Genomic DNA, 16,071 nt, shown 5'->3' with positions numbered 1-16,071 from the left:
TACATATTGATATATGTATTTAAGGTAGATTATGCCTTGGTGACATATTTGGACTCAAAATTTTTACAATTCTTTTCTGATCCGCCACTTGTGGCTCATGTTAAAGCTCTTGGTGTAAGAAAAATTTAGTCTTTAGAAAATCAAAAGTTTGCTTTTCCCCATGAATTAACACGGGGCGACGGCCATTTTGAATTTCAAATTTTGAGTTTGAGCCCCATTGCCAAGCAGCTCACAAAGCGTGGTGTATGCTAAAAATCCTTCCACCAATAGACATTATTATATCTTCATTGTTTTAAATAAGTTCGGTGGATCTATGTACAGAAAAAACGTGCATGAAAGGGTTGAATAACATACTTCCTATAATCCAGATTTATGTTAGATTTGCAACTTTGCAAGCATCATGGGTAAAGGTAGCTTGGTCATAACTTTCATTTTCATGGCCACAGAACATGATAATCAATGCACGTTTGATTGCTTGGCAACCCACCAGTATCTAAAATACATTTTGGAATGCTTCTCACAGCCTGTGATAGTATTGTGAGCATGGTAACCAAGCATAATTTTCCTTGCTTTCTGGCAATATGATAATACTGAAGATAAAATGGAATAGAATGAGATTCAAAGGGAAAAATGTTTTTTTTAACTACTGTACTTTGAATTTGGTTGGAATTTTTTCTTCCGTAGAGGAACATGGTATGAAAGCCATTTGAAATTTCAAAGAATTTGCCATATTGTAGCAGTTTTCTGATTTAACACCTTGGGCAATGTGCGGTTTATGATAAAAGGTTTCTTTGTTCAAAAAATTCGTAAGTTGTCTGAATTCTATTTTCAATGTGAAACCTGTCACCACTCTCAATTAAATCTTGTGTTGCCTTCATTACATGGCAAATATACGGCAAGGTGGTTGCAGTGTAAACTTGAGTAGGATCTACCTTTGTAGGTAGGCCTTGGTCTTGTTTCTTGCACTGAAAATGACACCATTGGAATAACTGGCCAGGAGCTTTGATGGAAGTTCAACATGGTGAAAATAATGACAGAGGTTATTTTACCAATCAAATCAACAGCTAATGCCATCAAGACAAATGGTGAAACAAAATGTTTTCAGTTTGGTTCTTTGTAGAAGCTTGATTACAAAAGCAAAAAAATACAGCCCCTCCCAAAAACAAGCTCAAAAACAAAACAAAATCAAGCCAAAAAAACACACAAATAAAAGAGATCAACAAAAGCACAAAATGCAACATATTGAGATGCCAGTACTCTTGTCAATGCTTGGTGTTGAGAATACTACATGTGTTTGTGATACCATTGGACCTAGCGTCATAAAACGACAATGAAATGATGGGGAATTTTTAATGCTGATAAAGGCAGTACAGAGGCAAAGCCATGTCAATCATTGCATGACAGGGTTGGGTCATAAATTTTTATCGAAATACGCAATTTACACAGGATGACCAAATTTGTCGTTGCGGTATGTTCCATTTCTGAGTGGGTAGGGTGTGTGTAACTACAAACTCTAGCAGCCAAAGCTGCAAATGAACAGTGATGAAGCCGAAGGGAATGTCCTCCCTTGGGAGTATTTTTAGGGGTGACTGTTTTAATCTTTACAACTGGCAATGTCACAAACTACCTTACATACTGGATCAAATTTTACACTGAAGCAGGATCTACCTCTGTCCAATATTTAAACAGTATTCCCGAGGATAAGAAATAGTAATAACAAATCTGTCCTACATATGGACAAAAAATATTGGGAGGGGCATCCAGGATTTCTTATCATCACCTGGAAGGGCTATACATAATTTTGAGTGATTTTGCAAATTATTATTCAGTAACACAATTTAATTTCAACATTTTTTTCTGCAAAACTGTCTCGCAATTTGCTGAAATTTCACAACTACCTGAATCACTGATCAAGTTTTTTTTTTGGAGATAGGTTGAAATAGATACCAGGATGTGCTGTGACTAGAGGTATCAACTCCATCATTGTAGAGATTTTTTCCTATTGCTAAAATTTTGTGAAATCATGAAGCAGAATTCACAATCTCTTCTCAGAGGCTTATAGCATCATATTCAGAAACCATTAACAAATTCCTTGTACACTTTAAGTCCAAAGAATAGCATGCTCATGTGTTTAGTTGAGAGAGAAAGTTAGAGGATGAAATAATGGAGTCAGTGGTTTTAAAGGGCATACTCATGCTGGGTAGATTTCATTTTCCGCTCCGAACAAACAAATTACTGGACTGGCCATAGTCACTTAGCTTTTCTCTGGCATACCCAGCAGTTACTGACTGTGGGCCTTCTTGTTCACCCAACAATCTACATGACAGTCTGCCAGAGCATATTGCTTCAATTTTGCCATCACATTTGCTGATGTTTATTCCTTCAATTTACATATTTGATATTTATTTGCCCACAGACTTTGGGAAATTCTAACAATCTCTGTGGCCATACATTACTATGATTATTGCCAGTCTACCAAATTAATTCAAATTTGCTCAGGGCTTTGATTCACTCTGATAATGAATTACACCTATCATGCAAAGGTGACAATGGGATTAGCAACATATCATGCAAAGGTGACAATGGGATTAACAACCTTCAAATCAAGGCAAATTAAGTCTTTTCACTGATAAAATTAGTATTCAGTTGTTACAAATTACAAAAGCGGGAAAAAAATGTCACAGAAAAGACCCTTGGAAATAAAAAATCTCTTCACATCTCAACATTGGAAATCATCAAACCTTGTTTTATTGACAATATATGTTGCAATTAGAAACTTTGAACATACTTTTGTCTTTGAACACTTCAACACAAAATTCACACTGAAATTTTGGCAGTGATAATTCTCCAAAATAATGACAATTTCATCAAAAGTACTCCATGCTTTCTTCTTGTTACCAGTTTATGTAAATTGACCTTGTTATAAATGCAAGTAATTAGGTCAATGACATATAAACGCTGCAATACTCTCATTGAATTATCTGACGTGCCATTTGACATTACAACTGGGACATCATTTTTTCTGACAATTTTATGTATCCTCTTACATTAAACGTGTGCAATTATACACAGTACAACTCTCTTCCCAAACATGTACAGCAGATATGAGTTAGCATTTCAGTATTCTAATTGACCTGATTTGATGTGCCAGAAAATATGAGCTCAGCAAACAGATTGAACTCCCGAAATGTAATTGAGGTCTTGTTTGACAACTAGAAAACATATTGGTCAAACATGATATCGAGGGAAGAAAGTGAAAATTATGAAAAAGTAGAACAAAATGAAGATGATGGTAAAAGACAGCAATCTTGTCTTCCTGGTACAGTACAAAAATTACCCACAATTCAGTTTGATTTGTACACACGACATTACATTTTTTATAACTTTTTCAGTACTGCCCGATAGCAATAATCTACAACCTCTAGATACTTGATTAATTATATCTATTGAAAGTACGATAGATATTTCAGTATAATTTCAAAGAAACCATTCAATAACGGTAAAAGTCACATTCTGCAGGTACTACAAATGCCATACTTTTAGGCAGCAAGTTATGACAAACTGAAGGGGTCATTCTCTGAGGAAACTTAGCATGAAAATTTCTTTTGTCTTTCTGTTTGGAAAAAATCAATATCCTTTTGTTTCATAAAACAGGTGCAACTAGTCTCCCTACTTTTCATTACATTATTCTGTATGGCTGAAGACACAATCTGTGGAAAATTTTACAAAAATGCTATCTCCTCTCTCAATCAAGCATACTTTTCTAAATCATTTAAAATGGGAATTGAGAAGAATGGTGTCCTCAAAAGTACGATTCAGAATTTAAAAACATAGGGCCAAAGTCCCTGAAGCTACTATAGACATGGATACAAATTAAGTATTTCCTTACTGTATGAAATTATCTCACGAAGGTCATCCTACGGACAAGTAAACTAAATATTAAAGCTGTCTGACAGCGGTTTTGAAAGAACAAGCAACTCAACAGTTGACAGAGCTCTGTTGAGTTATGTAGAGAATAACCTTTTGTGACACATGTATTGATGAAGAAGGTGGATATCTTTGATTAACATTGTGAGTTCTGTTTAATAAGTTGAGACTGTACATACTCAGAGAAAGCACACTGAAGAGACAAAGGTTTGAAACTTAAGAAGTTCAAGGTCATCAAAAGCATTATAAGGAATCATGTTACACTTTCATTGCACTGTTTACACAGATTGCATAATTGCTAAAATAGCACATGAGGAATCTTTATACAGCCCAGCTTTACCATAAAAACCCTATCACTTTGACCACTCTTTTAATTGACCACTCTATTTTTTCCTCAAAAAGTAATTTTATTTTATCCTTACCAAGTCAACCATAAATGGAAATTAGAACTTTCTCTATCTCTATCTCTATCTCTATTGACTATTTTGAGCAATTTCTTTTAGATAACATACAGGGCACAATAAATGACGGTTCAGAATATGGCAAAGTTGGGATTCAGGAAAGTTTACATGTTTTAATCCTCCAAGATGGTAAGCATTTCACTATGAACTGTCAAAAAAAGTTGAACTTTCTGATAGTTCTACACTAAAATTATTTTGGCTTTGATGACTTCCTAGTTAATTTAATTATTTAAAATCATATTAATTATTTTTTTCTGGGTGAATTGATAGGATTTATACAGTACAAGAATTACATACAATGTAAGTCAAATTTTGACCAAAAATGACAAAAAAATTCCTTAAAAATACACATTTGCATATTTCATCACAATTTGAACAAATCTAAGTTGGGTTGTCCCTAGGGACCTGTATACCAAATAACAAAGCTGTCTGACCAGCGGTTATGAAGAAGAAGATTTTTTACCAAAAACGCCTTTTTTGGCATTAATTTGCCTATTTTCAACATTATCAAAAAATTAAAAAAAATAGTTTCTCAAAATCATATTTTTCATCTACACAACAAATATCAAATCAGTAAGTACTGCGGTTCTCAAGATATTTGAGTGGACGGACGCCTCACAAACGGACATACATACATACATACATACATACATACAGACTGACGCCGGACGGATACCCATCCCAATAGCTTCTATAGACTATAGTCTATAGTAGCTAAAACTAGTCTGTGAATTTGTTTACACATGGGAGACACAGTATTTTTCACTGAGGAGTTTCCATGTGTACAAATCATGATGAATTATGGGAAATCTTCAGTACTGTGTCTTCCTGGTATCAGTGTAAAGCTACAATCAGAAATTATTTCACAGGTAAACAAATATGATGATTCAACCAACATGTTTCACAACATTACTGGTGAAACTCTGTAACAAAGTAATATCTACATCAAAAAGAAACACTAGCTCCTTCTCCCTATAACATTAACATAAAGCTGCACTGGTACCATGGTGGCAACTTTTGATATGTGTGACAGTGTCAAATATTTTTATTCCATAACAGTAAAAGTATTTGTCCTACTGCTTCAATCATATCAGAGTGCAGTTTCAAACTTATCGACACGGTCAGTAAGTGTATGATATTCAATGTGATACTGAATTTTCATCCAGACTACAGTAGGATAAATTTTGTGAACAACAGCATTTCAATATTCTACAAAACGCATAAGTCCTTGTAATTTCAAATGTATTCATTTTTTAGAACTACAATGAGTTGTTATAATATTAAACAGATTATTCTTTACAAGTGCTCTTTTTATTTTTTTATGTAAACACAGCGAGTTTGCTGAAGAAAGCAAAGTCAGAATATAAAGATTACCTGTAACCGTACACATTTATGGCGGCTAAAAAATTTATTCGAAGGGCCAGTAGCTGTAACTTTTGAGGGATTTTCATTTTTTGTTGTTTTCGATGTCAACCAGAGTTTCTTGTTCTACTCCCAAAAAGCATTTTGAGATACACAGTATTCAGCTTGTCAACCAACCCCGTACATGTGTAAATTTCATTGTTATTGTTGATGAGTAAATTCTAGTCTGGACTAGAATTCAAACGTAAACAACAACAGTGCATTTTACATGTATAGATGTTGTGTTGACAAGCTTAATGTAGGTATTTCAACAGGCTTTGGGAGTAGAATAACAGCTTACACTTGACACCCAACAATTACTGATGAAAAACCATCAAACCTATAGAAACTAATTTGGAGAGAGACAATGGTATCTGCATTCATGTTCAGGTTAGAAGTCTGTCAAGTACAGAGCATTATCTCATTGTAACTTTTGATGTCTTTCCAGTACTGTTGTAAAACCAATTTTTTGATCTACTCAAAACGTTCATCAAAACCCTAATGTTTGACATGTCAAAACAGCCTACTTATGCAATATCCACGGTTACTGTTGACAACCGAATCTTGGTCTTGACCAGAATGTGTTTGTCAACTATAACAAGTTCTGCACCGTATTCAGAATGCTTCTTGTTGGCAAGGCTTATAGTAACATACTCCACAGAAAAAAATATAATCGCATATTGGTTTTACAGAACAAAAATAATTATAACTTTAAAAGTTAATGCCACTGTCCCTAATCCAAACCACTAAATAAGAATAAAATAACTACCCATAAAGAAGCATTTGAATAATATTATTGCCATGTAGGATTGAATATCTTACATGTACATGTCATCATATGCTTTGCAGGTATAAAGATCTCAAATTGGTAGGTTACCATTTCAAATTGTAATTATCAGATTATCAGGTCGAACTTTTGGCCTTTTGGGTAGATGGCAGCTGGACTGACATGTACGGACAAGTGATCACAAATGTTGTGAGATGTCTGATAGGTTAAGGTTCTCCGGTATTTATCTATCATCAGATAAGCATTCTCATTCATCGCAAGGCGCCTTTAATAACATGCTTTGTTTGGCATCTGTGGGTGAGTAGTTTTCTCCAAAAAATGATAAAATACAAACCGTGTTTAAGGTGTTACAAATTCAAAATTATTTCAGTGTTTGTTTTCTTACATGGCAGGATGGTCGGTTTAAGAAAATTTAAGGACGTCAAAGAAAGAATAATATTAAAGGTGCCTATAAACTTGTCATTTTCTAATAAGTCAGTCTTCTGACTTCTCATAGAAAATACATTCATGACCGTTCGTTGATACTTTAGTTGCATTTGGCCGATGATTTTTCCATGTTTCATATAAACTGTTAATGTCACCTTCATTCAGCATCAGAGTAGAAAATTTGAACACTTCCAAGGGAAATTCACTGACTGAGATCTTGCGAAATGATTCCACAAGCTGGGAATCCAAAGGCGATGTAAATGGACAGCCGGTGAAAATGAGCTCCCCAAGGTGTGCTTTGTGTTCGTGTAAACTGTCAACCAAACACTGAAGACCACTGTTGCCCAGCTTGCTGTTGGATGACACACAGAGCGACGACAGACACTTCTTGTTTGAGAAGCAGCCGGAGATTTCCTGGAGATCCCTATTGGTCAGACAGCAACCACTAAGGTTGAGGCTCTGCAATGCTGTATCGGCCCTCATCAGGTAAGCCTTCACATGCTGGCCGAGGTTCATACTGTTTGTTGACACGGTGTACGACAGGTCAAGCAATAACATGCTTGCCGGGAGACATTCAAATAACAATTTCACTCCGGTTGGTCCAAAATCATTGTATGACACTGCCAAGGTATGGAAATGCAAGGCACCCTGAAGTGCTTCACGCAGATTTCTTTGGTGAAGTCGGAAAAAGCTGGCTGTCAGTTGGCATGAAGTCAGTCTTAGGGTAGACAGTAATGGACAGTGTTTGATAATTGTAGCAAGATATAGTGTGCAGTCATCAGACAATGGATTGAAACTTAGATCTAACACTTCCAGTGCTTGCAGTGGTTTATTTCCCTCCCTTCTTTGCAGATCCGCTTCACCGTCACCACTTCCTGTGATCTGGTTATCCAAAGCTGATGACAGAGTCTTCAACCCCTGTTCTGTTATGGTGTTACAGGACAAATCCAAAACACTGAGAGAAGGCAATGTCATCACAGCCTGTGTAAGATGGTGGATAGCTGCATCTTTGATCTGGTTTCCGGACAGTACTAGTTGTTTTATGGAGTACTGTCTTTGCAGTGCTTTAAACAGGGGAATGACTTCTTCATCAGTGAGTGCAAGGTCTTGGAAGGCAAGCTGTTTGCTACTGTGACTTGTTGCAAGAATTTCCCTTATCTTTGGCTGTTCAGTGGTGTGAGCAGATTCACAAATTTTGCTGTACCTTTCTGGCAGGGGTTTCAAGTCCCAGGACTGTACATCACCGATAACCTCTTCATCGATAGATATAACATCCACGACAGTGTCTTCAGGTGAGAACAGTGCTCCTTCACTGGTCATCAAAACTAGGTTTGGACGCTGGCCACTCAGCGCGTAGTATCTCTGCGTTGACTGTTCAGTCAACCAACTGATGGTCTTATCCCGCGTTTGAATCGGAATCAGAAATGTTTTGTTTTGAACTCTGACGCGTACTCTCATTGGTGCATTACTAGAACCAATCACTGATTGGCTGGTAGCTGGAGGTCTCACTGCTGACAGTGTTGACTGAACAGATGTATCTCTGTCAGTTACTTCTTCAACGGCATCATCATCTGCACTTTCATCAGCAACATGTGATCTGAGTGCACTGTTGGTGTCATGACGGATCAATGTACTCGAAGTCATACTAGTCAGTTTAAGCTGCTTGGCTTTTTTCATTTTACTATTTCGCGACAGTGATGGTCTTGATGTGTTTTGGTTTCGATTTTGTGCAAATGTGTCCTGTCTACTGACTGGCTCTGCATCAGTTCGCTTTCTCTTGGATACTTTTTGTCTCATATCATGGACAAGCCAGTTGTCTCCGATATATTCCTCCTCTGGTATCATGGCAGCAGGTTCTCCTTTATCTGTCACGGGAGGACTTGTCTGATTTCGTTTTTGTAGTTGTGCTCTGCTTGATCGACTTCCTACATTCACAATCGCATCCCTGTAAGCTAGAGAGGCAGTTTCTGGCTGTGATAATTCCATTGCATTATCAAGTAATGGATTTCGATAAAACTCATCAGTGTCTTCAATTTCAATTGCAGAGTTTTCTGTATTTGCTTCAGTCTCATCAATATCCATTGAATCACTAATTTCAGGAGCTTTGACGAAATTATTTCTCGTCAATGCTGTACCTGATGTAGAGGGTGAGAACTTATGCCTGCTATCTCTTTGGCGTGCACTATCAAGCGGAAAATGGTCTCTGGTCAAGTTGTTTAAATCACTGTCATCTTCTTCATCTTCAATATCTAGTAAGGCTCTTCTCTTTGATATATCATTGTTACGTACATTAAGCAAAGGTCTTGCTTGATATTTGTCGGGCTGATGTTTTTGCCATCTTGGTTTTGTTGACATGACTGACGGCTCTGTGTCACTTTCTTCAATTTCATTGTCAAAGAGATTTCTGTCTGCACATTGGTTTACCATCGATTTAGATGGGCGAAGCGTAGATTTTACTTTTTTTGAAGTTGCTATTAACATTTTCTTCAACTTTTCTACATTGTTTAAAGTCTCATTGTCAAGATCTTCCTTGTAGGTCTCCTGCCACTTTAAAAGGGTATCCAACGGTGTGGTCCCTTCATCATCTTTTGCCAGGACATTGGCACCTTTGCTGACCAGTAATTCGGCTATATCAAAATTACCACAGTTGATAGAGTCATGCAGTGGTGTGACTCCCTGGCACCCATCACCACCCCTGTCATTGATAGCAGCTCCATGGTCCAGCAGGTACTCCACAATGTTATAGTAACCATTGTTTGAAGCCTCATGTATAGGCAACCAGCCACAGTAGTCACGGCAATTAACTGGATGGCCCTTCTCAACAAGCTGCTGCACAACTCTGAAGTTACCATCAATGGATGCCCTGTGCAGTGGAGTTTCTCCCTTCTCATTCCTCTTCGTCATCTTATTCCGTTGTCGCCTGTAATTTTCTTCATCGTCAGAATCATCTGTGTCGCAAAGGTCTGAATCTTCCAATTCAACAGTTTCACTGTCCTGAGTCTCAGTATCATCCATCTCGGCATCATCATCAGAATCAATGTCATATGTTTCCTTCAGTTTGGAAAGTCTCTCCAAAGTGTCCGCCCTGTTTTCATGTTCTTTGTATTTGTCTTGAACGACGGCCAGGGACTTCAGTGTTCTCATCTGCAGCATTGGGATGTTAGATCTGACAGCGCAATCTAATGCCTCTTTATAAGATTTGTAAACATTGGAATAATCAGCCTGATTGTCTTCCTGACTTTGAGCAATATTAAGCCATGTTTTGACATCTTCTTTGGGGTTGTCTTGTCTAAGTTCCAGTTCTTTCTTGTAGCACTCTATTGCTTTGTCATACAACCTCATGTCTTGGTAGGTGGCTGCGAGAGAGATGTAGATTGGTATCAACGTATCATAGTCTTTTCTCAATGTAACTGCCCATTTCAGTTGCCTTTGATAGTACCCAATTCCACGCTCAAATGCCATGACCTTACAGCAAAGGTCACCCAATGATTCACAAATTTGCATCTTTGTCTCACAGTCTGCATCCGGTGTTGATTCAAGTTCATGCAACAACTTGCATCCAGAAATAGCAGCTTTCAAGTTAATGACTATGTTCTTCCTTTCATCTGGTAGTCTAGATCCCAGCTTACATGCTTTTCTCAAGGCTCGTTTAGCGGCTACAAAATCACCCAATTTGAAGTAAACAGAGGCAGACAAAGCCACAGCTTCACTTTCCATGTGCTTTTCCTTCATTTCCCTGGCACATCTTACAGAAGCCTCCAGACGTCTCAGGGCCTTACTATTGTTGCCGCTCTTCAGGTAAATTCCACCCAGGGAAAAATGAGCCCTGTACAAGTCTTCAAACAGTTTGTGTTTCTCTGCTATGAAAACTGCCTGTTCTATGAACTTTACGCAGTTTCCGTGGTCTCGCTGGTTGTCATAAACCAGTCCCAAATTTAAGAAAAGCCTGGCCCTCATCTCTTGTAATTCTTTCGTCGTCACAGAATGTTTCAGCTTGTCACACACTGCAAGACTCTTTACGAAAGCGTGCTTTGCCTTTTGGAGTGCCATATCCCCCACTGCAGGGTCTGTAATGGTGTCTGCCTGACATAAATAGGTTCTTCCGATCGTAGCCAGTGCCCTTTGCTCCTCTAAGTGATTATCAATTGACTGGGCCAATTCTAAGTGTTCTTTTGATATTTCAAAGCTTTACCAAACATGTTCAGCTCACTATAACATTCTCCTATCTTACGATTTGCCACGCCTGCCCCAACGACATCATTCAGCGATTCTGATAAAAGAAGTTCTCTGCGGTGCTCCTTGATCGCTTCTTCATAATCACCGTTCTTTGCCAGCAATTCACCCAGGGTATTGCATATCTCCGCTTCTTCTTTCAAATTTCCTTTGGCCTGTGCCTTCAACTGCGCTTTCTGAAGGCGCTTAAACTCCTTCCTGTCGTAACTGTTCATGATGGAAGTATATTCGTGCTCACCAGAATGAAAACTTCGCCATCCACATTTCCCGCAAAAGTGATATTTACATATAGATTATCTGCGCATGTGCATCATTATAACAGAATTATATCGGCATGAGACCTGTCCAATTTCAATCGTACGAAGGGTCCAATTTTCCAAAATTCGAGCAGAAGTTACTGTCATTTTAAAAGTGAAAGTCGAGAAATGTCGGGGAAACGTGAAGAAATGAAGAAACCATAGAGATCAGGAGATAAGGGATCAGCTGATAAGGGTTACAGCCTATCTGACCCCAATGACGTCTTTTGTCATGTGATATCACCAGTACGCATGCCCACCACGACTTCTTCCCTGTAATGTGTGCTTATCAATGGCGACATGTGCGTGGCTTCACTGCCTTGAAATCTACGCCCTGTCTTGCCTCTAGTTTTCCTGCCAGCACCAGACAAGTAAGTCTTCCACATTGTCACCACGTTGTCTCTCCTTAGTACGACAAGTACCAGTGCATATCAAGCCATTTTGTGAAGATAAAAACTTTACAGTACACGTGGTAAAAACCGGCATCATATTTGCACAGACTTCATCAACTACATATTCACAGCCAGCATATTGTGATGTCTGGAGTTGTGATGTCCGTAGCAGTTATTTCGCAATGCTGATGAAACTTATGTGAGGTGTATTCGCAAGAGGTCTTGCAGATTTAGAAAACGGAGAACGTTGTGAAAACTTTTTGGTTCACATTATTTCTGCGATACATATCAGCTGCAACAGCGTACACGTCTGTTCTCCACTGTGCCGCGTGTGACCTTTCCTACTATTTCTCGATTTCTGCGAGAACGTGAACATAGTAACTATCGGTCCATATGGAAGGTTTTCAGTGATTCACAACGCATTGATATTACGAAGTGTGGCGAGCAGGTTGTGTGAAGATTTGGATAAGCTCGATAGTTTGCTGGTAAGTACCCACCAATCGTCCGTACGCGTGTGGTTGAGCGTCCGCACGTGCAGAAGGCGAACGCGATAGAAAAGGACGAACGTTGGACACTGACAACATGGCGACCGAGGTGGTAGCCCAACCACATCCCACTCCCATTGCCGAGACGGCTGAAAACTCCAGTGAGGAGTTCAGAACTGAACATATTGATCAAGTAAACCCAAATAGGACCAAAGGTGAAACTGACTCACCACAGCAGCAAAACTCTCCAAATGACGGAGACGACAAATCAAGCAAAAACGTTGGAACTCAGAAATTCGAAGAGGCACCCATACCAAAGACAAACCCGTGGACTAAAAACGGAAACTATAACGTTACAAAAACTAGCGAAGGTTTGTATTCATCAAGTATACTATGAAGATATGTGTATTACAGCTTAATTAACAATTTTGTGCAAAAGATGTAGTATTTTGTCATTATGAGTTATTTTGTAGCAGGTTGAATTACTGATAATAATCAAACGTTGGATAATTATTCAACTGTGTTCATTCACTACCTATCAGATTTAAAGTCAACATACACTGTCCACCTGAAACTTCCCACAGATAATAAGGAACAGTTGCAACACATTGAAAAGCAAGCTTTAAATATGCTAACTTTTTCCATGGACATTCAGACCTAATTTTGCCAATTGACCATATTGACAAGTGTACAGTGCAAGTCATTTAAACCTGGGCCATCTGGACATTAATATTCATGAGATTTACTGGATTGTTAATGCAGGGTTTCCTGAACCCTAAACATTAATATTAACTAGTCCACTTGTCTTGGATTCTGAAGACAGAAACAACAAATTAATATATCTTCTTGTTTCAAGATTATATCACATGAAGTTTGAAGGGAGTTAACAGGCAGTGTGTTATTCTTCATGCATACACTGGGCATGAATGAATGCCTGTTTTCTTCCAACATTACAATGCCTCTTTTTTAAGACTGCCCAGCTGTTCAAGATATTTCTATACCAGAATAAGTTTCCAACTCTGCGTTTCAAAATTTTTCGGGCTAGACTTAAAAATGATTGTGAAAACCTCTTAATAATTATAGTACTTGTAAACCTCCGCTCAAGCTTTATCGTTTTGTGAAACAAATTTTTACCAGGAAAATGTCAGAAGTCAATCTTTCCTGACTTAAAATATAGAAATATCATGGGTATTCTACCAGAGCGTCAGACCTGAAGAGGTTTATTGTCTGAATATGGACATATTTTCACAATGGAAATTATCCCACAAACTTTACAGAGTCAGTAGCTGTATACCTTTGATTTTTTTTCACTGTTGTTTTGTATATCAATCTTACGTTCTTGTTTTACTCCAAAAATCATCTTGAAATGCCAACTATTTAGCTTGGCAACACAACTTGTATAATACACCTCAAATGCACTGTTAGTTAATGTTTACATTTGAATTCTAGTCAGGGACCAGAATCCGATTGTCAACAATAATGATGCAGTCGAAACATGTACCAACTGAGTTGGCAAACCAAGTACTGTGTATCTTAACATACTTTTCGGAGTAGAAGAAGAAACTGTTGTTGACACACAAAACAAAATTTTGAAAAAAAATCATCAAAATTACAGCCACTGGTCCCCTTTAAACCTTATCTTGGTATGTTCATTTGTTACAGTCAATAGAAAGGAGTTATTAGCCTTGTTCACAATGGCAACCCAACTGAAATTTGGGCCGACACAAAATAATCCTCCTTTTGGGAACAGATTTGGTCCGTTTCCGTACTTACTGGTACCTGAATTTGGGCCGGCGTAAATTTGCCGTCCTTTGTGACCTCTGACCTGTCAAGGTTCAAGATGGCGGATTTGAATACTGGCGCGCTGTTTCTACTGTTCATGATTTTCCGGCGGGTTTTTACGCACAAGAAGGGCAATATGACTACCACTCGTCATTTTATTTCTCCTCCGTGCTCCAGTTAGTCCCATGAACTGCCATATTCTATGCGCCAATGCGTTACTCAAAATGAACATGTGAGGGCGTCAACTGGGACCAGGGCCGACGTAACATGTCCACACAGGCGATTTGCGTCAGCCCTGAACCCCCCTTCTCACCGGGACCAAACTGTGTGGGCCCAAGGCCGACGCAGCGTGTCCACATTGGTTATTTTACGTCGGCCCCGGCCAAGCACCGGTGCTACACCGACGCAAAGTGGCTAATAAAACTCACACTGGCTGATTTGTCTGGTTACAATGTATTTATTATACCTGGACATGTTCCTTAAACCATATTCAAAAGACAGCCATTTAAAGCCCCCTAAGTACATTCTGAAATGCAAAGATTTCAAAAGACTTGTTTATACTGGGACACAGAAGACAGCAAAATTACTGACTTGATATGACATTTTGACTCACAAGTTGTCTCTTCTGCAGCTTGAGTTTATACTCATTGTTGATGACAACCTGCAAAGGATTAAAAATAACAGTTACAGTAATGATATTTTATGCAAACAAACACCCCTTGCTCATTCTTTTCTTCCTCTGATATTAGGAGTTGGTGTCAAATTGTTTGTTTTAACAGTTATCTTTGACTAGCAAAGGATTAAATTACCCTTCTGTGCATTTCCAGTGAAGTGAATCTGTTGGATTTTTTTTTTCAAAAATGTGAGTGAATTAATAATTCTGCAGGGATCTTCATATGTCTCACATGTGTGCAAATTCATTTCAGGGCTGATTTGTATGAACAGGCAACAATTTTCAACCTTGAATATTTATTTTCCCACATCTTCCTACATTATGAGTGTTGTGTGCCACTTTTGCTGATTGAAGTAGGCAACATTCTACTTATCTCACAAAGTTTTACAATGACCGACAACTTGACTCTTTTTGGTGTACAAGAAACACACTGTGGTCATCACACCTGTCTTAAAACATTCATCAGTATTTCATGGTATATCATATGGCAATAATCACAAGTATTAAAACAAATTGATCATCAGATTTAGAAATTGCAGCAACTCTCTCGTAAAGAAACCAATCTTTGTATACATAGAGATCTTCCATTGTGTGGATATCATATACATTAGATTTCATAAAGGGCTCATAAACCCATGAAACATGTCAATCATAAAAATTAGTTTGTGTAAGTAAAGCATCAACTGTAGAACGTCAGAAAATGAAAAGTTCTGAATTGGCCATTTCTCAGCTGCACCGCCCTCCATATAGTAATTGAGTTACATGTCTAGTGTATGTTATATGGAAAGTTGAACCATAACTAATTTTTTTCATTTTCTTTTTAACTAACCGTCATCGGACCAAGTTCATATTTCATCACCACTTCAAGTTGGTTAAAACTAGTAAAGCACAACATGTCTTGTATGGTGAATATTGAACCCCTGAAGGCCTATTAAAACAGAGATCCTATAAACATGGTTTTTATGGGCTAAAAACTACTATAACAGACCAAGACACGTGGTTGAAAATACATATGGTTTTGGCTCAACAAGGCTTTTCACCAACTTTACAGAGAGGGATTTGATACTCTCTGGCAGGAAAAGTGGTTAAACCTCAAAGGTAAAACCTAAACGTTTACCCTATTGAATTGAACGGAAATGATTTAATACTTTCGTTGGATTTGGATGTCCTATTATTTCAGTATCTGAAGGAAGTACTGTCAGTCTCTC

General features: G+C 38.0%; 3 protein-coding genes across 3 annotated transcripts in view; 2 read left to right on the top strand and 1 right to left on the bottom strand.

Annotated features, from left to right (window-relative positions):
• LOC139132283 (arginine--tRNA ligase, cytoplasmic-like) overlaps positions 1-16,071 on the top strand; it is a 133,890-nt gene that overhangs the window by 45,120 nt on the left and 72,699 nt on the right.
• On the bottom strand, positions 6,919-11,600 carry LOC139131723 (tonsoku-like protein). The gene is given in 2 exon segments (XM_070697922.1): positions 6,919-11,174; positions 11,177-11,600. Coding segments are annotated over 2 exon segments (4,398 nt in total). The 5' UTR covers positions 11,451-11,600; the 3' UTR covers positions 6,919-7,050.
• The window catches only part of LOC139131724 (la-related protein 1B-like), a 48,330-nt gene continuing 44,072 nt past the window's right edge, over positions 11,814-16,071 (top strand). Inside the window, exon 1 of the mRNA XM_070697923.1 lies at positions 11,814-12,779. Within this exon, the coding sequence (XP_070554024.1) occupies positions 12,506-12,779 (274 nt within the window). The 5' untranslated portion in view covers positions 11,814-12,505. The remainder of the gene's footprint in view (positions 12,780-16,071) is intronic.

This window comes from Ptychodera flava, chromosome 4 (genome assembly GCF_041260155.1).
Source record: "Ptychodera flava strain L36383 chromosome 4, AS_Pfla_20210202, whole genome shotgun sequence".
Classification (NCBI taxonomy): domain Eukaryota; kingdom Metazoa; phylum Hemichordata; class Enteropneusta; family Ptychoderidae; genus Ptychodera; species Ptychodera flava.
The sequence above is the reverse complement of the archived record's forward strand: the minus strand, read 5'-3'. Positions and strand labels throughout refer to the sequence as shown.